The following is a 27,921-nucleotide window of genomic DNA, read 5'->3' on the forward strand; positions in this document are numbered from 1 at the left end:
CACAGTCCCGTCTTCAAGTTGACGATACCACCACAGGCCTAGTTGGCTGGGTCCTAAAGGATATCGTTGCTAGACTGGAACTGTAGCAGGTGGTGAGGAAACCAACAAGAGGGAAAAACATACTTGACATAATCCTCACCAATCTGCCTGCTGCAGATGCATGTGTGATATACTGTCCATGGCAGTATTGGTAGAAGTGACCACCGCACAGTCCTGTCTTCAAGTTGACAATACCCTTCATTGTGTTGTGTGGCACTACCACCGATAGACTTTGAACAGATCTAGCAACTCAAGACTGGGCATCCATGTGGTGCTGTGGGCCATCAGCAGCAGCAAAATTGTATTCAACCCCCACTCTTCCATTACCACCAAGCCGAGGGATCAACCCTGGTTCAATGAAAAGTGCAGGAGAGCATGCCAGGAGCAACATTAGGCATACAGGAAAATGACAACACAGGGCTACTTGTGTGCCAAACAGCATAGACAGAGCGAAACGATTCCACAATGAACGCATCAGATCTAAGCTCTGTAGTCCTGCCACATCCAGCCGTGAATGGCAGCGGACAATTAAACAACTCACTGGAGGAGGAGGCTCCATAAATATTCCCATCCTCAATGATGGAGGAGCCCAGCACATATGTACAAAAGACAAGCATTCACAACAATCTTCAGCTAGAAGTGCCGAGTGGATGATCCATCTCAGTCTCCTCCAGAGGTTCCCAGTCTTCAGCCAATACGATTCACTCCACGTGAATTCAAGAAATGGCTGAAGGCACTGAATACTGCAAAGGCTATGGGCCCTGACAATATCCCGGCAATAGTGCTGAAGACTTGTGCTCCAGGACTTGCTGCACCCCTAGCGAAGCTGGACAAGTACAGCTACAACACTGGCATTTCTCCAGCACTATGGAAAGTTGCCCAGGTGTGTCCTGCACACAAGAAACAGGACAAATCCAACCGAGCCAATTACCGCCCTATCAGTCTACTCTCCATCATCAGCAAAGTGATGGAAGGAGTCATCAACAGTGCTATCAAGCCTCATTTACTCAGCAATAACCTGCTCACGGACGCTCAGTTTGGGTTTCACCAGGGTCACTCAGCCCCTGATTAAAGCCTTGGTTCAAACATGGACAAAAGAGCTGAATGCCAGAGGTGAGAGTGACTGCCCTTGACAGCAAGGCAACCTTTGACTGAGTATGGCATCAAGGAGCCCTAGCTAAACTGGAGTCAATGAGAATCAGGGGTAAATTGGAGTCAGACCTGGCACAAAGGAAGATGGTTGTGGTGTTTGGAGGTCAATCATCTCAACTCCAGGCCATCACTGCAGGAGTTCCGCAGGGTAATATCCTCGGTCAGCCATTTTCAGCTGCTTCATCCATGGCCTCCCTCCCATCATAAGGTCAGAACTGGGATATTTACGGATGATTGCACGACTGCACAATGTTCAGCACCATTCGTGACTCCTCAGATAATGAAGCAGTCCATAACCAATTGCAGCAAGACCTGGACAATATCCAGGCTTGGGCTGACAAGTGGCAAGTTACATTTGCGCCACACCTGTGCCAGGCAATGACCATTTCCTACAAGAGAGGATCTAACCACCGCCCATGGCATTCAATGGCATTACCATCGCTGAATCCCCCACAATCAACATCCTGGGGATTACCATTGATCAGAAACTGAACTGGACTAGCCACGTTAATACTGTGGCTACCAGGGCAGGTCAAAGACTAGGAATTCTTTGGCGAGTAACTCACCTCCTGACACCCCCCCCCCCCCCCCCCCCCCCCTGCTCCCAAAAGCCTGTCCACCATCTACAAGGCACAGGTCAGGAGTGTAATGGAATACTCTCCACTTGCCTGGATGAGTGCAGCTGCAACAACACTCCATAAGTTCGACACCATCCAGGACAGGGCATCCCATTTAATTGCTCCCCCTTCCACAAACATTCAAACTCACCACCACTATTGAACAGTGGCAGCTGTTTGTACCATCTACAAGATGCACTGCAGTAACTCACCAAGGTTCCTTCGACAACACCTTCCAAGCTCTTGACCATTACTATCTAGAAGGACAAAAGCAGCAGATACATGTGAGCCCCACCATCTGGAGGATCCCCTCCAAGTCACTCACCATCCTGACTTGAAAATATATCTCCGTTCCTTCACTGTCGCTGGGGCAACATCCTGGAACTTCTTCCCTAACAGCACAGTGGGTGTACCTACACCTCGAACTACAGCAGTTCAAGAAGGCAACTCTCCACCACCTTCTGAAGGGCAACTAGGGATGGGCAATAAATGCTGGCCTAACCAGCGACACCCACATCCCGTAAATGAATAATAAAAATTAATTATTTGTTTGGATTTGGATCTGGTACTCCAATGGTAAGAATTTTCACACCTCTTTTTTGAGGTAGAAGATCAACCATGATCTTGTTGAATAGTGGAGCAGGCTCGAGGAGCTGAATGGTCATTCCTATTTCCTATGTCCTCAGAATAAAATTTATTTAGAAGTTCAGCGCAATCCTTTTCGTAGTTCCCAATGCTTGCAAGTTTCGTATCCTCAACAAATTTTGAAGTTTTGTCTGTACCCCAAGGTCTAGGTCATGAATATATATCAGGAAGAGAAAGTGACCCAGTAGTGACCTCTCGGGAAATTGACTGCAAACTTTTCTCTAATCTGACAAACATCCATTAACCGCTACTTTCTTTTTCCTGTCACTCAACCAGTTTTGGAGACGTGTTGAAACTGTCATTTATTCCATGAACTAGAACACGGCACCATATCAAATGTCTCCTGGAAGTCCATGTACATCGACAGCAACGGCTTATCTTTCCACCCTTTTCTGAACAAGGAACACTTGCAATTCTCCAGTCCAAGGGAAACTGAAAAATTATGACCAACGCTGCATCAATTTCCGTTCTCATTTCCTTCAGTTTGCTTTTATCCAGATGTTCCCCTATATCTTACAGGGTCTTGAGGAGTCCTTTCCTTCTCCTGGGAGTAAACCAAAGGGTGTCAGTGCTCTATCATTCATTTAATTCTCCTCGGTATTTCCGCTATTCTCCGAAGTATGAAATTTATTGGAATCCTTCCAATAACATCTAACCTTCAGCACCTCACAATTGTGAATTCACCAACTCTGCATAGGCCACACTGTATTCTTGCATAGTCACTTCAAATCAGAAAGTACCCGCGGTTTCTGAAGCTCTTTGCTACTGATTCCAGCTGCTTTCCAGATTCAGACTTCTGGAAATGGGTGATTTTGCAGAGCAACAAAGTCTAAAACCAAGAAGAATAGCTCTCAACCTATCCTGGGATGTTCCAAGTAGAAATTTAAACTGATTATCCACAACTCCACACCATCTTTTTGTTCTGGGAAACCATATGAATAATTTAAATCTCTTAGAGACCACTGTGTATGGCTTATTGAGAGAATAGTCCATTGTCTAGTTTCCAATACTTTCCCCATGACCTAATAAATGAACAAAGGTCACCCACTTAGTGCAATTGCTTTATGTCTCTTTAATTTGTGTGATGAATTTGGAAATTTATATATATTATCTTTAATATCTGTGGCAATAATGGTATTAAAGACCCTGGTTGAAAATACATGGAGGCAATATGTCTGCTAAAATTGGAATTAGAGTCATAAAATATGAGTTTAATGACCAGAAAGCCAGCGGTAGGAATAACAAAAGGATGTATTTAGCGTAACAAAGTCTGCCCACGACAGTAACTATTTATACCTCATGGACAACCAACATGCCGGTCGCTGCTCGGGTCGGTTTTTATGCTCAGTCTTATGAGCCCCAGCTAGGTGGGCCTCCACCACTATTATGGAAGCTCGTATTCCACAAACCCCATGGGGAGATCAATTACGGTTTCCCAGTGGACCTCATGAGGGTTAATACAGTGAGGTAATGATGGATTCCAATCACTTACTTGGTCACATATAAAGGGCAAATGGAATCCTGTTTTGAAGGCTGGATGGAACTGAATGGGATACAGATGATGATATTGATGGGAGGAACCAGGTCTGTCAGTTTTATTTTAAATTGAACAATAGTTTGGTATAGGATTTGAATCTGACAAGACAGATGGGTACTGGGTCTGCTTTTGAAAGGGTCCTTCTCTGACCAACTAAGCAAGCATATTTGCTGTTAACGTTATTTATAAGTGGAATTTGCACTGTATTGGGTTGCTTAATTGGAATCAGTGACAGCTGCAGATAGTAAGTAACCAAGATTTTCCACTTATTTAATAACTGTTAATTGTAAAGCTATTTCTTTTCTGTTAATGTGGTTAATTCTGTGCTAAAATTGAAGTTTGTTTTAACATAAAAAATACCTGTTGGTCAGAGTTCTCACTACTGGGGTGGTTAGCATTGTTGCTTCTCAGCGCCAGGGTCCGAGGTTCGATTCCTGCTTGGATCACTGTCTGTGCAGAGTCTGCACATTCTCCCTGTGTCTGCGTGGGTTTACTCCAGGTATTCTGGTTTCCTACCACAAATCCCGAAAGATGTGCTGTTAGGTAATTTAGACATCCTGAATTCTCCCTCTGTGTACCCGAACAGGCGCCAGAATGTGGCGATTAGGGACTTTTCACAGTAACTTAATTCCAGTGTTAATGTAAGCCTACTTGTGACAATAAAGATTATTATTATTAAGTATTCTTTGTGCACAGTTTTGTAAATTTAAAAATTGTTGGGGGTTCTGGTCCAGTAAGTCAACAAAAGTTGTGGTGTGGTCCAATTTAATAACATTTGTAAGATAAGACTAAAAGTCATATGCCCCCAATGCATCCCTGTCCAGCCAAATGATCATGTATTGCATCCTCAATCATTCTGTCAAACCTTTCCCTATTACTGAAATCAAAGTAATGGAAGTTTTGTTATCTGAATCCACTTTGTCCCCTTTTAAAAACCACCATCTTCTGTCCAAGAATTCAGTGAGCTGTTAAAAATACAGGCATGGGACCTGTATAACATGTGTTCTATCTCCTAAAGACTCAATGGTGGATTGCGTCCTGTCTATTTTCAGGTTCTTAATTTTCCGTTAAAACTGTGTTCATTTATGTTATAATTCATTGTTTTATTATTAACATCATCATTAAATTCTAAATGTTAAATATTGTCGTCAAGAATGAAGATTTTGGCAAAATACTCAATTTAACATTTCCACCATGGCCTGCCCTTGAGCATCCTTCATTGGCCCAATACAATCTTTGACAGTTCTCTGACTTTCCACATAACTGAAAAGCTTTTCCAATTCCACAGTTGCCTGCAATTCTCTTATCTATTTTGCAGTCCTTATTTTAATAAGCTGTTCCTTGTATTTAGCTCTGTTGGGTATTGAATGCCTTCAGATTGTAGAAACATTTCTGTTTACATCTTGCATGATATATGATTTTTATAAAAGTTTGACAGATAATGAGTTGCTGTATATATTGCCCCAAAATAGTAAAGGGTATTTCTGATGGGAATTCCCCTGAATCTAGTTTTGTTGAAGTTGCAATGGGTCAACAGGCAGATCTGGCTACAATAAGGGTAACACTATGTCTAAGAACTGGTACCCTTATACTTGAAGGTAAATGCATAACTATCAGGAGTGGCACTTGCACAGACTGCAATCAATTGCAGCCTGTGAAAGGGATATATCATGTGCTACAAAGTTAGCTACAACCAAACTTGTCTGAAGACATTGCACTACCAGTGGCTTGAAAAGTTTAAATTGCTCCTGGGTACACTGATGCTATAGCCCATGGCCGTTAATCCACGGTTTATAGATGTATAAAATCAAATGCCTTGTTCTCTCCGTTTCATCATCTCCTGGCTCTGCTGGCCAACATATACAATGATTGTGTAAGTCTATAAAGAGTTGAAGTTCTGGTTTGTAATGGTACATTGTCCTTTGTCCTCCACTGCACAAAACTACTAAATATACGAATTGACGAATATTTCACTTTCTGTTAATTCATTTGTGACAATAGGACCAGATTAAACAAATCAATAAACATGCGCTCAGTCAGAAAATTGAAGTTCCCGTGTTTTACTGTCCCACAGGTGTACACACTCCTTTTTTTGACATAGTACTTTTTTGTGACTCATTCCTATGGGTGGCTGAGGCTCACTGGAAGCCATGAATTTAGTGGAACCTTTGTTTATACTAGTTTAGTTTAGCAAAACTGGTCACGCGTTAATGTTGAAATTGACTGTGAATAATGTCTCTAACTTTCAAGATTAGCTTGTTGGTATTTTGTTTAGCACTGAAGCTTGTTCCTTGTGATATCCTCCCATGACACCCAGGTCCATTCCTCAATCATCACCAACACCACCTCCCCTTCCCAAAGCACTATTCTGTGCAAATGCAAAAGATGCAGTACCTGCCCTTGTACCTTCTCTCCCTTCACTGTCCAAGGCCTGCATACTTCTTCCAAGTGAAACAATGACATTCATATGCGTCTTTCAATTTAATATACTGTATTTTCGACTCATAATATGGTCTGTTCGGTCGGTACTGGGAAGACCAAATGGCAATTGGGTGACCGTTTTGTGGAGCACCTCTATAAAGTCCAGTTGCCTGTTATTTTAATTCTTCACATGATTTGTCCCCAGACTTCTGCAGTGTTCCAATGAAGCTCAAGATGAACTCGAAGGACAGTACCTCATTATTCAGTTAGGCACTCGACAACCTTCCAGCCTCGTCATGCGTTTAACACTTTCAGGCTATAATCTCTGCCCCCATTTTGAGCCTTTTTGTTTGCTAGTTTAGGCTTTTTCGAATCATAGACTAGTTGCGTCTAACTACTTCGGCCCATTGTGTCATTTCTGGCTCCCTGGAAGAGCAACTCAGCTCGTCTACTCTGTCGCCCTTTTCCTGCAGCGCTGCAAATTCTTTTCTCTTCAGGAGGTTATCCAATTCCCAACTGCATTGTATATGCCTCTGCCAAACTTTCGAGGTGGTGCGTTCCAGGTCCTATCCACTCACTGGGTAAAAAGGTTTTCTATCATGTTACCATTGGTTGTTTTGTAAACCTATTAAATTGATGTCCTCGGGATCGCAAACTTTCCGTTAATGGGAACAATTTCTCTCGTCATCTGGACCTCATGATTTTGAACTCCTCGGTGAAATTTCCTCAATCATCTATTCTCTTTTTAAAAATAAATTTATAGTTGCTTTTTCCAATGAAGAGGCAATTTAGCGTGGCCAATCCACCTACTCTGCACACCTTTGGGTTGTGGGGGTGAGGCCCACGCAGGCATTGGAGAATGTGCAAACTCCACACGGACGGGTCGGGATCAAAACTGGGTCCTCGCCAACGTACGGCAGCAGTGCCGATCACTGCACTACCGTGCCGCCCCAAGAACCATCTATTCTCAAGCTTTTCATTTTAGTATTGTTTTACAATTTATTTTGCATTCTGGGGGATCTGTTCTTGTTTCTTGTCCAATCACCATGCCCTTTGGCACAACACCACCAGATATTTTTTTTTAAATAAATTTAGTGTACCCAATTCTTTTTATCTGATTAAGCAATTTAGCATGGCCAATCCACCTAGCCTGCACATCTTTGGGTTGTGGGGGCGAAACCCACGCAGACACAGGAAGAATTTGCAAACTCCACACGGACAGTGACCCAGAGCCGGGATCGAACCTGGGACCTCAGCGCCTTGAGGCTGCAGGGCTAACCCACCGTGCTGCCCTTCACCACCAGATATTTGTCATTTAATCTCTCCAACCTTCGATCCTATTTTATTCTTTTCTTTTTGTCTTTTCCCAGCCTCCCTCATTTCACTTGTTATTACGTTTATCTATTACATTTCTAACTTTTCCCTTTTCTGATGAAAAGTCATCAACTTGAAATGTTAATTGTTTCTCTTTCCACAGATGCTTCGTGACCTGCTGAATATTTCTGGCATTTGCTTTTGATATTTGTGATGCAATACTGGTAAATCATTTTTCATATAGATCTGTAAAATCCAGTAGTCATCTATCTTAACTGATCAGTGAGTAAAATATGAAATGCGTTTTGTCTCTGGGTGCTTTTATTCCCGTCCAGGTGCCAGCAGACAATATATATTTGAGTGTAAAAATATAAATGCATACGTGCAAGAAAAATTGCATTCATTTTGTCTTTTGAGATGAAGGCTGTAATGCCCCTGCTTTTGTTATAACTATTAATGCATATCAAGAGAACAGGCGTTGGCTAATATTCAGTCTTGAAGCTATTCTGTTCAAGTGAATCACTCATTTACAATCGTACTGAAATCTGAACTCTTCACGGATCAAATTCTTAATTATTCATTGAGTTATAAGATACTTTGTTCCCTTTCCAAAAAGGCAGGTAGTGGAAAACAAAGTCCATTCTTTATAGGAATGTCTCTATCTAGTGGCCAGATGTGAATATCTGTTTTTTTGCTGTGTCAGATGTGTTGGAAAATTCAGGATACTTATGAGATGTCTATGTACTTCAACTTCAGTCTGAGGGTACAGTTTTCAGTGGAAATGGAATAAACTGAGTAATGAATCAGACCAGTATATTTTAATAGTAATCTCTTTTGATGTTTAATTTTATGTAGCAGCGCAAACCTTGCATAGAAACTATTGTTGACACCACCGGAAACAACTGACCAAAAACTCTTTCAAAGAGCTGGCACAGTGGGCCAAATGGCTTCCTTGTGTACTGTATCATTCTGATTCCAAAAATCACTGGTTAATAGTATTCCATAAAAACAACAGCACAGACTGATGAACCTGCTATTATGAGACTAGAATCTTTTTTTATTTTGTAGTTGTTACAATCCTGTTTGGGATTGTTAACATTTACAGAAGAAATCCATACACCCAGCAATTAACTGAGATTTCACATTTTTAAACGAAACAAACTTTATTGTAGATTTAACAGAATTAAATAAAGTAAGCACTATTAATTTAACACTATAGTTTACAACTACATATAACGTGAACTCAGTTTTACTTTTTACTTCCCCTCATCGAGAATTCACTTGTACGTTATAACAACCATGAAGGTGCATTCACTTCTCGAGAGACCAACCCAAAAGTATGCCACAGCCCTTCGGAATTCACTTTACTTCTCCTCAGTGTTCCAGCTTTACTCTGAGGTAAGATTCTATAAAGGGTCCTTCCGTTAGCTTTTTGTCTATGCAGCCCTGCACCTTTACTTTACAGACCTCACAACTCTGGATGCCTCGGCTCCTTGTTCAGGTTGCCAGCAGGTGCCCAACTGCCTTCCCACAGCTTTCTGCCCTAATTCTGCTGACTGCTTTGTGCAGGACAGCACCAGCTGCAAACTAGAGCAGGTCTTCCAACTACTTTACCCCCTCAAAAAATTGAGAGCCCTATCCAAATTCCACATGACAAATGATGGTTTTTATTTTCTCTGTATGAAGGGCATGCTGACTATCACCTTGTGTTTGCTTTCTCAATCGGCGAGATGCAATTTAAAGCAAAGTGCAATGACTGTTCCCCAAACTCTACTGCTTGCTTTTATTAGTGTGAACACAAATAAATCAAACAAAAGAACCTTTAACCAAATCTCCACCATGAATCACTATGGCAATAAGACATGCATTGGGATGGCTCAAACTAAAACGCAAGCAAATGATTTTACTTTCAAAATAAAGCTTTGATTCTGCAATCCATCTGAATAATTAATATTGCTAATTGACTTTTACAACCCTCTTTTCCATTAATGGTTTTAAGATCTTTTGATGAAGATAACTGTAGAACTCTAGTCCTACCTTGAGGTCCAGAAATGGGTCACTCATTATTTAAGTTAATTTTCACTGTCAAGTCTAACTTTATAAGATATACACAGTAGAACAGATATGTTGACAGATTAGTGAGATTTGTCAAAATAACAATAGGGTCATTATAATGGGAAATTTCCACTTCCCCAACATCAATTGGAATAGTCATAACATAAAGGGTTTAGAGGGGGTGGATTTCTTGAAATGTATTCAGGAGAGTTTTTTATGGTACAATTTATAGAAGGTCCAACAAGGGACAGTGCAATGCTGGATTTAATTCTGGGGAAGAAAGCCGGACCAGGTGTTCAATGTGGCACTGGGGGAACATTTAGTGATAGCAATTGCAACACCGTGTGATTTAAGTTTGTCCTAGAAAAGTAAAAGATGATTTGCAAAAAACTATTCTGAGTGAGGGAAAGGCAGATTTTATTAAAATAAGGCAGGATCCACGGCACCAAGGACCCGGGTTTGGTCCCGGCCCAGGGTCACTGTCTATGTGGAGTTTGCACATTCTCCCTGTGTCTGGGTGGGTCTCACCCCCACAACCCTAAGATGTGCAGAGTAGGTGGATTGGCTGTGCTAAGTTGCCCCTTAATTGTAAAAATTAGGCAGGATATGGTCAAAGTAGACTGGGAACAGCGTCTTGTGGGAAATCTACAGCAGAGCAGGAGGGAGGGGTGGGGGGGCATTCAAAAAGGAAATGGGGAGAATTGCAGGCCAACATATTCCCTTTCGAGTGAAATGGAGGAGCAACAAGCGCAGAGAGCCCTGGATGTTTAGACGTAGTCAGGACTGGATCAGAAAGAAAAGAGAGGCTTTTAGCAGGTATAAGGGGAGAAAATAGCGGAGGCCTTGTTGGAGTATCGGGGGGAGCTTAAAGCAATTAGGAGAACAAAGAAAAACATGGACAGGTAAGATTAGGGAGAATACCAAGATATTCAATAAGTATATTAAGGGGAAGAGGATAACCAGGGAAGAGGATTGGGAGAGAATGAATTTTAGTAAAATATGGCAGGATCTGACCAAGGCAGACTGGAAAGAGTTACTTGCGGGGGAAACCTACAGAAGAGCAATGGGGAGGGGCGGGGAGGTGGTCAAAGATGAAATGGAGAGGGGACAGGCCCAAAATGTTACCTCCAGGATAATAGGAAGGTGTAACAAACCCAGAGATCCATGGATGACCAGAGACATTCGGAAGGAAAAGAAAAGCTTTTAACAAGTATAAGGGGAGCAAGTCTGTAAAGGCATTAGTGGAGGACAGAAAGTGCAGGGTGGAGCTTAAGAAACCAAGCAGGAGAGCAAAGAATGCATATGAGAAAGCTCTGGCTGGTAAAAGTAGGGAAAATCCCAAGATAATCTATAAATATATCAATGAGAAGAGGATAACCAGGGAAAGAGTAGGGCCCATTAAGGGCCAAGGGGGAAATCTGCGGGTCTAACCAGAGGACATTGGTAGGGTGTTGAACAAGTATTTCACATCTGTCTTCACCCAAGAGAACGAGGACGTAGTTATGGAACTCTGGGAGAGAGATTGTGAGGTTCTTAAGCAAATTGTCATTGGGAGTGACGAGGTATTGAAGGTATATTGGCCGGGATAAAAGTGGACAAATCTCCAGGTCCGGATGAATAGTGGCCCAAGCTGCTGTGGGAGGCAAGGGAGGAGATTGCCGGGGCACGGGCCCAAATTTTTAATTCCTCTCTGGCCACGGGGGAGGTGCCAGAGGACTGGAGAACAACTATTGATGTCCCGCTACTTAAGAAAGGTTGTAGAGACAAGCCAGGGAACTACAGACCAGTGAGTTTCACGTCACTGGTTGGGAAGCTACTGGAGAAGATTCTGAAGGACAGAATCTATTTCCACTTGGAGAGACAAGATTTGTTCAGCGATAGTCAGCTTGGCCTTGTCAGAGGGAGGTCAACGAATTTGATTATTTTTTTGAGCATGTAACCAAGTGTATAATGATGGTAGTGCAGTTGATGTAGTTTACATGGATTTCAGCAAAGCCTTTGTCAAGGTCCCACATGGGACACTTATTAAGAAGGCAAATGCACATGGGACACAGAGTGATCTGATAAGGTGGCTCAGCGATAAGAGACAGCGAGTGATGACAGACGGCTGCTTTAGTGACTGGAAGCCATTGTCCAGTGGTGTACCACAGTGATCCGTGCTGGGCCCCCTATTGTTTGTCATTTATATAAATGACATAGATGGCGATGTGGAGAGTAAGATCAGTAAGCTTGCGGATGACACAAAGATAGGCCGGGTGGTTAAGAGGCTGGGTTTCTTGGGTTACAGGAAGATATGGACGGAAAAATAGTAGATGGAATTTAACCCTGAAAAGTGTGATGTGATACACTTTGGAAGGAGTAATTTAACAATGAAGTATACTATGAAAGGTCTGACACTGGGAAGTTCCGAGGAATAAAGGGACCTTGGTGTGTTTGTCCATGGATCTCTGATGGCAGAAAGGCAGAATTTGTTTTTTAATTTAGAGTACCCAATTCATTTTTTCCAATTAAGGGGCAATTTAGTGTGGCCAATCCACCCACCCTGCACATCTTTTTGGGTTCTGGGACCGAAACCCACGCAGACGTGGGAAGAATGTGTGAACTCCTCATGGACAGTGACCCAGGGCCGGAATCGAACCTGGGACCTCAGCATCTTAAGGCAGCGGTGCTAACCACTGCGCCAATGCACTGCCCCTGGCCGAAGAGCAGGTTAATAGGGTGGTGGAAAAGGCATATGGGACACTCGCTGTTATCAATCGGGGCATAGATTATGAAAGCAGAGAGGTCATGATGGAGCTCTTTTGGGAGGCTGCAGCTGGAGTACTGTGTGGAATTTTGGTCGCCACATAGGAAGGATGTGATTGCACTGGAGAAGGTGCAGAGAAAATTCACCAGGATGTTGCCTGGGATGGATCATTTAAGTTATGAAGAGAGGTTGGATAGGCTTGGGTTGTTTTCTCTGGAAAAGAGAAGACTGAGGGGTGACCTGATTGAGGTCTACAAGATTATGAGGGGTGTAGACAGGGAGAAGCTGTTCCCCTTAATTGAAGGGTCAATTACGAGGGGACACAAGTTCAAAGTGAGGGGTGGGAGGTTTAGGGGTGGATTGGAGGAAAAGCTTTTTTACCCAGAGAGTGGTGATGGTCTGGAATGCACTGCCTGGGAGGGTGGTAGAGGCGGGATGCCTCGCATCCTTTAAAAAGTACCTGGATGAGTACTTGGCACGTCATGACATTCAAGGCTATCGGCCAGATGCTGGCAAGTGGGATTAGATGGGCAGGTCAGGGCCTTTCATGCATCAGTGCAGATTTAATGGGCCAAAGGGCCTCTTCTCCACTGTAGGATTCTGTGAACCGAAGGCCTCCTTCCTCATAATTAGCCTCCCTGCCAATCTTCGTATCATCTGCAAACGTACTTATCATCCCCCTCCATTCTCATCTATGTTGCCTGGGATGGAACATTTGAGTTTTGAAGTGAGGCGAAATAGACTCTGGTTGTTTTCTTTAGAGCAGAGAAGGCTCTATTGGATGTGTATAGGATTATGAGGGGTATGGACAGGGTGGATCGGAAACAACTTATCCCCTTAGTTAAGCGGTCAATAGTAAGGGGGCATAGTTTTATGGTGAGTTTTAGAGGGGACTTGGAGGGAAATGTTTTCACCCAGAGAGTGGTGGAGGGAAATGTTTTCACCCAGAGAGTGGTGGAGGGAAATGTTTTCACCCAGAGAGTGGAGGAGGGAAATGTTTTCACCCAGAGAGTGGAGGAAGGAAATGTTTTCACCCAGAGAGTGGAGGAGGGAAATGTTTTCACCCAGAGAGTGGTGGAGGGAAATGTTTTCACCCAGAGAGTGGTGGGAGTCTGGAATGCACTGCCTGGAAGGGTAATAGAAGCGGAAAACCTCACAGCCTTTTAGAAGGTACGTGGATGAGCACTTGAAATATCATTACATTCAAGGTTATGGGCCAAGTGCTGGAAAGCAGGATTAGTGTAGATTTAGTGTAGTTTTGAGTTTTGTAGGTGCATACTTGGTGGACGAAGGACCTCTTTTAAAAAAATATATATAAATTTAGAGTACCCAAATCCCCCCCCTGTGTTTGCTTTGGTTTCGTCCCACAACCCAAAAATGTGCAGGGTAGTTGGATTGGCCGCACTAAATGTCCCCTTAATTCGCATAAATGAATTGGTACTCATAATTTATATTTCAAAAAACAATACATGGTATGTACTGTTGAGGCTGTATACGGCTCTGGCCAGACCCCGTGTGGAATATTGTGAGCAGTTTTGAGCCCCATATCTAAGGAAGGATATGCTGGCCTGGTGGAGGGTCAAGAGGCGGTTCACAAGAATGAACCCCGGAATGAAGGATTTGTTATATGAGGAGCGGTTGAAAACTCTGGGTCTGTACTCAATCGAGTTTAGCAGGATGAGAGATCTCATTGAAACATACAGAATACTTGAAGGCCTAGATAAAGTGAATATGGAGAGGATGTTTCATTTTAGGAGAAACACGAACCCAAGGGCACAGCCTCAGACTGAAGGGAAAATCCTTTAAAACAGATGAGGAGGAATTTCTTCAGCCAGACGGTGGTGAATCTGGAACTCTTTGACGCAGAAGACCAAGGTAGATAGGTTCTTGATTAATAAGGGGATCAAGGGTTATGGGGAGAAAGCAGGAGAATGGGGATGAGAAACATATCAGCCATGATTGAATGTGGAGCAGACTCGATGGCCTAATTCTGCTCCTATGTCTTATGGTCTAATTGGTGAAGATGGATATGTCTGAACTCTATATTCAAGTTGAATGCAATTTGGGTTTTTTTCTTTAAATCTCTTTATTGAAATCATATTCTGAATTCATATTAAGTTACTTAAATTAAGTTACAAGCTATTAAAAATAAAATAAAAATGACCTCTTTCAGAATTAGCTTTTCAAGCATTAGATTTTGTAATCCACAATCAGGTTATTGGTTAATATTTTGTTAGCTGATTGGATCAATGGTGTTTACATTGGTGGCCTCTTACAGTTGGACGCGTATGTGACTGAAAATGTCGACCTGTGAAGGCCTTCATGATGGATATTTTTGCATCCAAAGAATCTGTATATGGACACATCCCAACATGTAAACAGAGGGGAAGTGTAAGGCAATCATGTTTATGTAGTCACACATTAGTCAATATGAATGACTTTTCAGAAGCACTGAGATGGCCATGATAGTTGATCTTCAAACAATAGCCTTTGTAAGTTTAGATAAGTGCCGACATACCTTGATATTTTAGGTTAGTTTGTTATGCATCTCCTTAGTCATGCAATGACGAAGCACTAAGTGATTAGTTATTTAATGGTGGTATTTTTAAATGTGTGCAGGAATCTAAAGAGCACCCACCTGAACCATTTTTATTACTTTTTTGTGGAACAAATCCTTTAAAACCAAGAGGCAAAGGAGAAACATGGCTCTTCTATTAAAATATTGAGGGGAATGTTTTTCAACATAACCTCATGACTCGGGTGAAATCCAATAAACATTAAGGTTGTTGGCTGTTTACTGTGGTATGCACAACAGCTTGTAATATATTGTCACATATACTCATATGAAATGGCTGTAACAGATGTTTTCTTGCTTTCAAATCCCTCCATAGCCTCAGCCGTTCCCATCTCTGTAATCTCTTGCCCCAGAAATATTGACACTCCTCTAATTTTGATTTTCAAACATTCCTGGTTTTAATCGCTTCACTTTGGTGGCTGCGCTTTCAGCTGCCAAACCCCTAAGCTCTGGAATTTCCTCCCTAAAGTTCTCTTATCTCTGTTTCCTCTTTAAGACGCTCCTTAAAAGCTACCTCTTTGCCAAATGTTTGGGCATCTGCCCTAGTATATTCTTGAGTGACTTGGTGGCAAATGTTACTTGATAATACTCCGATGAAACACCTTGGGATGTTTGATTAGATTAAAAGTGCTATATAAATATAAGTTTATTGTTTAAACTGCCCATTGGAAAATTGCAGACTGTATTTGGGAAGAGGGCTAAAATCCTAAATAAAGACAGCTAACGGAATGACAACAAACTACCTTTTGAAAACTCAAAAGGTTCCTCTTTATAAATTGATAATAAATTATTTAAAATGCAGGTGCTTAGTTTATAAATGGGGATAAAAACCCACTTATATTTGAAATTCAGCATCAAATTATTGCCCCATTATTCATTTTAGCAGAACTGCAAAGAAGGTAGGTGAGTATTGAAGGATGTGTCTCCCAGCTACCATGGTGTCCTTGAACTTTTGAAATCCGGGTTTTCCAAGAATGGACTAATTACTTTCATCTCTCCAAGGGGATTGTGGAATTCTGCAGGAAAGAGACCATGGTGTATAGAAGTTAAGTTGTGACAATTTAGAACAGGCTTTGTACAACATCTAGTCTTTTCCAGATCTTCGTTTAGTATCGTGAACAAAATGAGACTTGCGTGTTAGTTTTGCATAGCCCGTTTGGTTCAGTGGGATATGTTTCAAATTTTTGGGGATTTTTTTTTTTGTTACCCCTAGCTCCCCGTGTGCGACGTGCCCATTCTTCTGTGCCACTTACACCTCAGCCCAAGAAAGCGAAGAAACACTCACTGGAGGACATAATGGATGGTATGATGGAGAAGTTCATTCGCTACAGTGAAGCTGCTGATGAAAAATTTCTTCGTTATATGGAGGCATCAGAAGAACGGTTTGCTCGTCTTGAACAACTACGCATGGAAATGGAGGAAAGGATGAGACAAAATGATAGAGAACACGAAGCTCGTGTTTTATTCATGTTGGGACAGATGATGGGCCATAATATGGCTGACTTTCCCTCCACATCGTCAACTGCTGAAGGTGAAATAACTGAAAGGAAAGTATTTTAGGTCACGGTTAAATTCACTGTCAAACAGTTGTATCTTTGTCGCGTATTTTTATTTTATACACAGTATGTTTTCTGATGTGACTGCATACAGGTTCATAACCAAAATGTTTTTTAATTGTTGGTAAGCTTGCATGTTGAGTGGTAAACAATTTTTTTTGGAAAACTATTTGGAGCAATAGCTCAACAGTAAACCTGCCATCTCTTTGTCGGCTAATTTCTGGGGTATGGGGACTGCCTATTATTGGTTTCAATGCAAAAATCGACATGACGTCAGGAGGAAATATTTGTAACATTTCTAAGATAGCACAAGAGTTGCGACTTCAAAAATAAGATAACCAAAAAATCAATCTCTAATGTTCTTTCATATAGCCCTAAGAAATAGATAAGACTATGGCGATCAAATGACCCAATGTAATATTTCCAATCTATATGATGGAAAATGTTGCATTAAGTCCACTGCCCTGCCATCATTTTTCCCCCTTTATTTCACAGCACAGTTAGAAGTGGTTTGCTGCAGCATAGCCAGTCATAAATTCTATTGTTTCCCTCACAGCAATTACTATTAGTATGCAATGCACTTAGCAGTTCTTCAAAAAATGGAAATGTTACACTATATTAGAGCAGTGTTCCATATTGAGTAATATGGAATTTGGTACAGTATTTTGTATAACTGAATCTTAACACCATGAAGTGTGAACGAGTGAATGTTTTTTTTCTAAATTAAATGTGTATGTTATCTGTTTTCTTTAGCATTCCAGTTTTAGTAAATGGACTCAACATGGCCTTAATGGGACCTTTCCCCTCGCTGTGTTGAATGGCATCTGCTCGGACCAGAATGTTCACAAATTGCCATTACTTTAACGGAGGATCCAGCCTTCTGTTACCCACAGAGCAATACCTATTTGTTTCTATTTTTAAGAAATGTAATTCTTAATATTTTTAAGTGTCACTTTTACAGAGTCACCTTACTTTGATTTTTAATTTTTAGATGATGTTAGAAGTTCTGAGTAATTAGTTTGAATTTATGCTGAATTAGCCACAGATAATGATGTGCATTTGATTTGAGATGCATGCATTTAAATATTGGCCATTGTGAAATTAAATGGAGTTAATGCCGCTTTATAAAAGAATTAGTAGCTCCCAGGGACTTGTAATGAAAGGTTTAAATATTTTACCCCAAAAAAACAAAAGCAAGCTGTGTTTCTTGACAAGATGGGAGTGTTGTCTCGCCAACTGTAGTTAAAAAGAATTACAGTTGAACAGTTCTGTCCAAATTGAGATATTCTTGACAAGAAACCTAAAAGCCTTAAACATGATTGGTAGATGGTGATTTCTCACACATATATCATTTGTAAATGAATCTGTCAGCATGTGAATCAGAGGTGCTAGTTATGAACTATATTTTCTCACAATTTACTCTTCATAAATATTACTAGATTAAGGTGTTGAATACAATTAAACTGAAAAAGATCATGTTAACTGGTTACTCGGATAGGACAGTTTGAGTTTGATTACTAACCCCTCCTGGTAAAAGTATGCTTCATTTCTTGGAAGATGCAAATGTTAAAATATCTTAATACTGGGAATTACAACTTATGTGGAGGAACAGATGCATATTTTAAAACTGAGTTTCTGTTTATCGGTGTTTTAGCTTGTTTACTTAATTACTGTAATTTCATGCCAATAGGTTTCAGTCTGTATACTTATTCTATATCCTTCCCTTTATAGATATTTTCTACCTACAGGAATTCTTGCTAAATTGCAGAGAAGTTATGATCTCTGTAGAGACCGGAACTTTTAAAAACTTACAGTTAATAGCTAAAAAGATGGTACAACTTGATTTTCATATTAACTGTAACAAACAGACTAAAAGCACCATTAATGAAACACGTTTTGTGGACAACCTCCACTTTAAACTGTAAAACTGAACTTTAAATGCAACCAAAAATCATACCTCGCAAATACATTTTACTTTGCTTTTTAAGTAATCGTCAATTCTCCTGGAATCAGTCATTCTTAACTCTCAGGCTGTTCTTATCCTGTCTCAACCTGGGATCTTTTAAAGTCTCTTTCAAAGTGAGGCTTTCCACAGAGATTATTCCTCCAGCACAAGATAGGCAAATTTTCCAGCTTTGTTTTAACTCCTAGTGAACTTTGGCTTTTCAATCAGAGCTCCACCTCCCATCCGCATTACTGCTTGGTGAACCACCATATCTTGCCACCTATCTGCTCTGCAAATCCCGGAACTTGGCAGACTAATATTGCCGTTTGAGTTTTCAAAGATATCTTAAACCCTTATCCTTCCAAAGGTATCTCCATGGCAACATGAATCACACAGGCCTTGTATCTAGGTGGAACTGCTGATTAGCTATCCTTGAGACCCCAACTCGCTTAAATCTTGGAAGTTAATGCAAGGCTTAAAGCACAATTGATTACAAGCTGACATTCTCAACATTTTTCTGAGACTTTGGAGACTCAGTTTATCCAGTGTTAGCAAACAAGCTGCTGCCATTGTCCTCGAGTGTAAACCTTGCACCTTCTTTCCAGTAACACAATATGGGCCCCCTTTAACCTCTAACAATCGAATCATTCAGGCTTGCTGTCAAGCAAACTTCAAAACATGACCCCCTTCACTTTACCTTGTATTAAAGGCACAGTCCCAAAGCAGAAGTCTTATGAACTTCATAATTGCAAAGCCATTTTTGTTTGCTATCTTTAACCACTCCCTTTGACAAATTTCTATTTTTTGCTGAAGTTTACAGTGACTATTTTGACCATGTAGAATGAAAAAGGGTTAAAAAAGAACAATCTAGATGTCCAAGTTATAAATATAATTCAGTTATCATTTAAGAAAAGAAACAAGTTCTTGTGAGTATGTTGAGTGCGCAATTCATTTGAACTTTGAACAACGGAAATGAAAGATCAATCCCACAAACTGTGAATAGACCACTTCCCACAGTGGGGGAGGAATCCTTTCTCTTTCAGTTTGAAGTATTTTGTACAATTTTGTACTGTAGAATAGATTGTTACTGAAGTAAAATAAAAGCTTACTGTTGAAATTTGATTTCACAGTGTGATCCATTTTCAGAATGTAGAGATCATGCAAAAGGTTAATGTCAATTTTAGAGGGAGGAATAACAAAGGGGGGAGCAACATTTTTCCTAGTATGAGTTTATCTTGATAAAATAAAAGAGATGCATTGCGTAGTATTTTTTGCCGTGTTTCTGGGAGTAAAGAAATAGATGATTTGGGAGAGCTACGACTCCAATTCCAATAATGCAAGTGACAGGAGGTCTGAGATATTATTAGCAAAATGTTTGCTTGTTTCTCTGTGACTTTTATTTCTTCACTTACATAATCCCATAGATCTATTTATTTTTCTCGTGTCTCAATTGTATTTATTCTACAGTACAGAGATACAACCGATAAGTGGCCTGATTTCAGCTTAATTGCTTTGTTAAGTGGTTTTTCAGAAATTAGTCTGGGTTGAATCCAGCTTCTGGATAGCTGGCCTGAGATGGTTATTTGTCAGGCAATTGTAAAAAAAAAAATCTGTGTTAATGGACTGAGTTACAGATAAGACGCCCCGAACAAACTATGCACTTGTTTCATTTTATTTCTTTATATTCACATTTTTAAATCTGTTTTCCTCACTTGAGTTTCTTTTGTTCTACTGTTCCTTTCCTTTTTAAAAAAAAATGTATTTTGTTCCAAACATGTGTAGAAAACAACAACATGTACAACAATACACTCCACAAACTCAGAACACAATTTGTACAATTTAACCCACACCCCCCATATTGACGAACAGTTCCTCAAACATCTTGAACAACCCTGACCATGTCTTGAAGCCCTTCACCGAGCCCCTCAACTCAAATTTAGTCTTTTCCAATAGGAGAATATCGGTAAAGACAGGCCGCCACCCCCGGTGGCGTATCCGACCTCCAATTCAGCACGATCCTTTCGGGCAATTAGTGAGGCGAAGACCACAACATTGTTCCCCTCCCCTCCATCAGCTTTGGCACTTTCAATACCCTAAAGGTCACAAAAACATTGGGTCCGGCCTGACCACCCCCACAATATTAGATGACGTCCCAAACACCAATTCCCAGTATCTTTCCAGGTTCTTGTAACCCCAGAACATGTGCGCATGATTCGCCAGCCCTCTTCAACATTTCTTGCACCCCTTGGAAGAACCCACTCATCCTCGCCTGGGTCATATGTACCCTGTGCACTAGCTTGAACTGAATCAAGCTCATCCTCGTGCAGGAGGTTGAATTTGCACTATGCATCGCCTCACACCACAGTCCCCAGCCTATCTTCTCCTCCCCCCCCCACCCCCGTAACTCTTCCCATTTGTTCATGATCCTCACCACCTGTGCCGCTCCCCCAACCATCCGTATATACCCCCAATTCTACCCTCTCCCAACTTATCCAGGAGCAGCAATTGCTCCAATAAGGTGTACTCCGGCAACCTGGAAAATGTTCTCCACTTCTTTCATGCAAAGTCTGTCACCTGCATATATCTAAATTTACTCCCCCTCGGCAACTCAAACCTCTCCCGCAACTCATCAAGACCTACAAACCTCCCTGCCAAGTACAAGTCCCTCGTCCTACCAGCCCCGTGTCCCTCCACTTTCCATCCATCTCCCCCAGTTTAAACCTATGGTTCCCGCACAGCGGTGTCAACACTGACATTCCCTTCAACTTAAAGTGTCTCCGCAGCTGATTCCATACCCTGACCGTTTACTGTACCACCAGGCTCCCCATATACTTCCCCGTAGCTAACAGAAGCGGAGCCGTCACCATAACCATCAGACTGCAGCGGGTTCGGGAGTGCCGGCCCCCATTTCTGCCTCTGTAGCAGGGCCCTCTTTACCTCGGCACCTTCCCTGCCAATACAAACTCCAAAATCACTGTCTCCAATTTCCGGAAGAAGGCCTTGGGGAGAAAGAACAGGAGCGTCTGAAAAGCACATTCATCTTTACCCTCCTTGCCTGTGTCAGGTGTGATGTATCTTAAAATCCCCCACAATCTCCTGTACCAATGCTGTCAAATTTTACCTGTGCATCGTATGATCCGCACTCCCAACGAATCCTTCCTCTTCTTTGGGATTAGCGTGATCGATGCCTGTGTCAGTGTCTCTTGCAGCCCACCCTTCTCCAATACCTCACTACCAACATCCCAATCACATGCGGTACCAACTCTGCCGCAAACGCCTTGTGAAACTCTGCCACAAAGACATCCCGTCCTAATGCTGTCAATCACCTCCCTCAATACCAGCGACTCCTCCAAAGCCTGCCGCCTCTCTTCCGCCAACCCACCTACAAACTGTCTCCCTTTCCTCTCCACCTGGCTCGATCTTGTACAGCTTCTTATAGTACCCCCCTGAACACCTCCCCAGCTCTGAAACTACCTCCCCCTTCCCTAATAGCACCCTTCGAATTTCCCTGGATGCAGTCTGCCTCCGCAGCTGGTGGGCCAGCATTCGGCTCGACTTCTCTCCATATTCATATTGAGCCCTCCGTAGCTGCCCCATCGTCAACCTATCGAACTACCCGTGCAACCTCTTCCTCTCCGCCAACAACTCTTTAGTGGGAGCCCCCGAGTATCTCTGTCCACCTCGACTATTTTGTCCAGCAACCGTCCATGCTCCTCCCTCCTTCTCCTATCCATATGCGCCTTGAACAAAATAATCTCCCCTCGGACCACCATCTTCAACGCCTTCCAGAACGTAGCCGCTGACACCTCCCCATTCTGATTCAGCCCCAATCACCGACCTCATCTTTTCACAACACTCCTCATCTGCCAGAAGACCCGAATCCAGCCTCCATCCCGGCGTCTGCACTTGCCCTGAGCTACGCCTCACCTCCAGCCAATGCGGCGCATGATCACGATTCCTGGAGACTCCGCCCCCATCAACACCGCTCGACTCGCCACAAAGAAATCAATTCCCGAATACACCACGTACATATTAGAGAAGAAGGGAAAAAAAGAACAGTACAGCACAGGAACGGGCTCTTCGATCCTCCAAGCCTGCACCGATCACATGTCATATCTAGACGAACCGCCTGTATCCTTCTATACCCCATCTGTTCATGTGTCTATCCAGATGAGTCTTAAAGGTTGCTTAAACTTGGAACTCCCTAAAAGTGGCAACACAGGTGGCCAAGATGATTAAGAAGGCATATGGCAAGCTTGACTTCAGCCAGGGCAATACAGGAGTTGGGAAATCATGTTGCAGCTATATAAAATCTTGGTTAGGCCGCATTTGGGGTATTACTTGCAGTTCTGGTCACCACGTTATTAGAAGGACCTGGAAGCTTTGGAGAGAGTGCAAAGAACGTTCACCAGGATGTTGCCTGCTCTCAAGGGTGTTGGCTATGAGCAGAGGTTAAATAAACTAGGATTATTTTCACTGGAAAGACCGAGGCTGAGGGGAGACCTATAGAGGTCTGCAAAATTGAGAGGCGTAGACAGGATGGATCGTCCGAGGCTTTTTGCAAGAGTGGAAGTGTCAATTACAAGGGGACACCAGTTCAAGGTGAGAGGGAGAAAGTTTAAGGGAGATGTGCTGGGTACATTGTTCACGCAGAGTGGTGGGTGCCTGATGCCAGAGCTGGAGGATGTGATGGAAGCAGATACATTAGCAACATTTAAGAGGCATCTGGATGGATACAATAGGGAAGGAATAGTGATACGGACCGGGTAAGGGCAGAGGTTTTTTTTAGTTCGGAATCATGATCGGCACAGGCTTGGAGGGCTGAAGGGCCTGTACCTGTGATGTACTTTTCTTGTTCTTTTTATAGTTCCTCCATCTCACACCAACTCTCAGTTCTTCCCCAGTTTATGGTACCTCATAAAGTCATTGGCTTCTTCTGGCGTTTCAAAATAATACTCCCAGCCTTCAAATGTGACCCACCATTTTGCTGGGTACAAAACCCCAAACCGAATCTTCCTTCGGTACAACACCGCCTTGGCCCTGTTGAATCCAGCATGCCTCTTTGCCAGCTCTGCACCAATGCCCTGGTATATTTGGACATGATTCACCTCCCATTCACAGTTTTGCTTCTCCTTTTCTATGAACTTGTGCAATCACAACATCGCCGCTCGCGGCAGCCCCCCAGCTCTTGGCTTCTGCCTTAGAGACCTACGGGTCCTGTCCACCTCTGGGGCCTTGTCCAGCACCCTCTTCTCCAACAACCCGTCCAGCATCCTCAACACATATTTTGTGGTGTTTGTTCCTTCCACTCCCTCTGGCAGACCCACAATTCGCAGGTTCTGCTGCCTGGATCTGTTCTCCTGTTCCTTGACCTTCACTCTGTGACTTGCACAGATCCCTGCCTCCAGCACCTTCTCCAGCTCTATTATCGTCGCCTCTGTCAAGGCACTTTTCTATGTCGTTCATCTATCCTCGCAGAGATGCAACTGCTCCCTCAATGGCCTTCGACCAGTCGCCATGCATCTCCTTCCTTTGCTGGTAAAATTCATCTTTAATGAAGGCCATCAACTGTTCCATCTGGGGCTTTCCCACTAGCGATGACCCTTCCCCCTCCGCCATTCTCGCAATTGTTGCTGAGCCACAGGTCCATCCAATTCCTTAGCCAGGTCTTTAACTGTTTTATGCTGGGTCTGGCAACCGGTAGACATGCCAATCTTACAGAGAACCTCTTCCTCTACACTTTTTGCACCACTTTCCTGATGGAACTACCCTACTAACTAGTATAAAGGGCCCAAACCAACGCCTTCGAGCCAGAACTGCACGATGTGCCACCATTCACTCCGTGGCAGCCACCGGAAGTCTATTGTTCCTTTCCTATTGTTGATCTTTTCCAATACTTGTGAGCTCCTGACAGCAGAATTCAATAGAGATAATAAAGGCGGGAGAAAGCAGCGTGATGCACAGAGTTGTGAATGCAATTGGACTGGCGAGTATGCTGAGCTGGTGCTTCACAAAAAAAAATAGTTTCTACTCAAATGTGAGTACTGACGTTGACTCATGATTGGAACGGTGAGAAGGAGGAAACTTCGACATTTCTGATCAGTGTTGAGTTTAAAGACAATTAAGTACACTGATTGCAATGGAGATAAAACATTTTGGAATTGAATGAGCACCTATTCTATATAATTGATCAGAAATCAACTTAAGAATGTTTTCAAATTATGCTCTTCTCCCTGCTTTTCTTTAATTCACAGGTCCAAGTTGATTCTTCGGTAATTTTATCAGTCCTGTTGTGTTTCAGTTTCAACTTGCCTTTGAACCTGTACACTTCCACTTTACTCATTGTTTTTTTTAATACTTGTTCTTGGTACACATTGCTTTTTTCAGGGGAGGGGTGAGGAATTTTATAATTGGTTATAATTCTGGCTTGTGCATTTGTAATGCAGAAATATGCTGAATGAGATACCCTGGGTATTGTGCCTTATTGTCACTTAATCAATGCACTGAGCTGTATTTTCAGATTGTTCTGCCAAACCTTTATTCTCGAGCATTCACTCGTTTTGCTCTTCCATTTCCCCCCAATTCAACGTTTCGGTGCCATACAAATAGCTCCATATTTACCAGTTCATGAAAATGAGCGCTCTGAGATGCCTGGGGTACAAAAACATCCAGTGTTCGTCACTGCTAGGTTATCATGGCTTCTGCCTGCTGTTTATTTGGGTTTTGAAGGTAGTTGGTGGATCTTTCTGCAGAATTGATTGAGCAAATGGAGCCTTTATTATCTGACTACTGCTTCAGTTACTGTTTGAACCAATTCCTTATATTTCTTTATTTTACAATAAGTCATGGCTTAAACATGTGTTTGCCTGGAAATTTTGCATTATATGTTGAAGGAAGTGATCAGATAACATACTGTCATGCATTGATACTTTTGTGAGATTTTTTTAACTGTTAGTAATATGATGTTGCACATATCGAGACCAGTCTCAAAATTGATTAAAATGGAGAATGTCAGTAATTTTAAATTCAAATCTTTCTGTAAATGCACAGGTTTCCTTCACCTTGTGAATCTCGCTTCACAGGTTATGTCTTGTTTCAAACTCCAAAGGGATGAGTGGCAAGTATGTCAGTGGCCTCTGATAACTCTGCTCTTTCAGAATAATGCACCTATTCTGACCTCATTATTCAGTATTATATAGGACGGCCCAGCCAAGATCAGCAAGTTACCATCCAAAAGAAGCTAAGTGGCAAATTGAGTTTTTAATTGTGAGAAGGAAATTATTTATTATATTTTACACAACTATTCTGTGTAGTGTTGCATATTTTAAATTTGCTGTTACTGATATTTGATTAACCAAAATAGAAGTGTCTCCATTCTACTTCGGTTTCGCCAATTTGTGTGGAAAATTCACCACAGATTCAAAAATGTTTCCCAATGCAACCAAAACGTGTGTCTTTTTAATCTTTACAGATCTCTAGATCATAAAAAAGCTCCTTAGTATCTTTCCAAGGAGTAGAAATTTGTATCATGACTCTGAGCTGTTGATTTTTATGTTTGTTGATATGTGTGGGGAGTCCAGTATTCGTTGTCTTAAGAATGTTACCTTCATTATTGGTACATAGAAAAGGATAAGTTGTCTGAATGCATTGTTACTGATCTTTACCATGTAAGCCTTATATTAATTATAGTTCACTGCAAGTTTCGAATTCTCTGCTGCCTCAGTATCTCCACATAGTTCTTAGAAAAGATTCCAATTACAACAATGTTTGCACCTGTGTGTGGCTGTTAGGTCAACTATTCAAGTTGTCACTCAAATGTGTGCACTCATGCTGCTATCTAGTTATCTGATTGGTTAAAATTCTATTGATTTAAAAATGCAGTCGAATTTTTTTTTGGAAAATAGGTTTCAATATTGATACAGTAGTAACTATATTGAAAAACTGCAGCTTTTAAATATGGTTGTAAATATATACTTTTTCTTTTATGCTTTTTTAAAAGAAGGAAATTTGAACAGTTTTTGACACTTCTGTTTGTGTAAGCACTGAAATGTTATCAGTCCACCTTATACTGAGAAATATTACACCGGTAATGTCAGAAGTCTTCCACTTGGATGAAGATGCAGTGGTACTTATTAGTTATAGATCTTTCAAGTTAATGAAAGAGTAATAATACCTACCTGTCACTGGTATGATATCCTAGGTTTTCCCAGTGTGTTATACACTGGCATATGTTCTAAGTTTATTCTAAAGGTGTTGTTTATTTTCAGTATTGTTTCCCAAATGCTGTAAAAATGTGATAAGCATTTGTTTCTCAAATTAAAAAAACTTTGTGTTTTTACCTATAGTCGGACAATTTTTTAGTGTACATCATTGTATTAACAGTTCAACCACAGCCTTTCTGCTTAGTGCTGATGAAGGTCTATTCCTACAATGTTAACAATATTTGTTTCTTTTGGGATGCCACCTAACTTGTTGAATGTTTCCATCGTTCTCCAGTCTTACTTAGATTGCCAGCACTTAATTTATGTCTTGTTGAAAAACAATTGTTAAAAAGGACAATTAAATTAACATAGAACATACAGTGCAGAAGGAGCCCATTCGACCCATCGAGTCTGCACCAACCCACTTAAGCCCTCACTTCCACCCTATCCCCGTAACCCAATAATTCCTCCTAATATTTTATGGTCACTAAGGGCAATTTATCATGGCAAATCCACCTAACCTGCACGTCTTTGGACTGTGGGAGACATGGGGAGAACGTGCAGACTCCGCACAGACAGTGACCCAGCAGGGAATCGAACCTGGGACCCTGGCGCTGTGAAGCCACTTGTTCAACCGTGCTACCCAATTACCTAAATGTTACCTAATTACAGCTTTTGGATGTACCAATTCTCTCGATACCCTTTTTTTTTAAAATTAAAGACTGGGTGAATTTATTCTGGAAGCCAAGTTTGATCATATGTATTGCATGATCGGCAGGCAAATGGTTATTGGTATTCAGAAATGTGATTTGGAACCGTATGTGTTTATTTGAATCTGTATTCCAAGTAAGAATAATTAGGCTTTGTTCTTAAGTGTGTTCTTATCAGGGGTCTGTGATTTGAATTCCAGTCCCATGTTGCCGTGTTCTAAGAGTACCACATAGACACAAGTTCTTTTATCCAACTTGTTATTTGATGTTTCACAATCATGAGACTTTTATTTGCCTTTACCTCCTCCCTAGAGTTTTAAAAAGAGTCACACAGTTGGGGGTGTTCTTCTGAAGCTTGGGATGAGCAGTTTTCAATCTATTCAACTGATAATGCTTGATGATGAAACT

General features: G+C 41.7%; 2 protein-coding genes across 3 annotated transcripts in view; one reads left to right on the plus strand and one right to left on the minus strand.

Moving 5' to 3' along the window:
* nubpl (nucleotide binding protein-like) overlaps window positions 1–27,921 on the minus strand; it is a 217,827-nt gene that overhangs the window by 148,077 nt on the left and 41,829 nt on the right. The gene's annotated exons all lie outside the window — the stretch shown is intronic.
* Window positions 1–27,921, plus strand: part of LOC119955283 (myb/SANT-like DNA-binding domain-containing protein 2) — an 80,803-nt gene that overhangs the window by 11,136 nt on the left and 41,746 nt on the right. The window contains exon 2 of one of the 2 annotated variants that reach the window (XM_038781363.1): window positions 16,315–26,940. The exons of the other annotated variant lie outside the window; for it this stretch is intronic. Coding sequence (XP_038637291.1) covers window positions 16,315–16,661 — 347 coding nt within the window. The 3' untranslated portion in view covers window positions 16,662–26,940. Of the gene's footprint in view, window positions 1–16,314; window positions 26,941–27,921 lie in introns of those variants that run through there. 2 annotated transcript variants of the gene reach the window in all.

Source organism: Scyliorhinus canicula, chromosome 2 (genome assembly GCF_902713615.1).
Source record: "Scyliorhinus canicula chromosome 2, sScyCan1.1, whole genome shotgun sequence".
Lineage (NCBI taxonomy): Eukaryota > Metazoa > Chordata > Chondrichthyes > Carcharhiniformes > Scyliorhinidae > Scyliorhinus > Scyliorhinus canicula.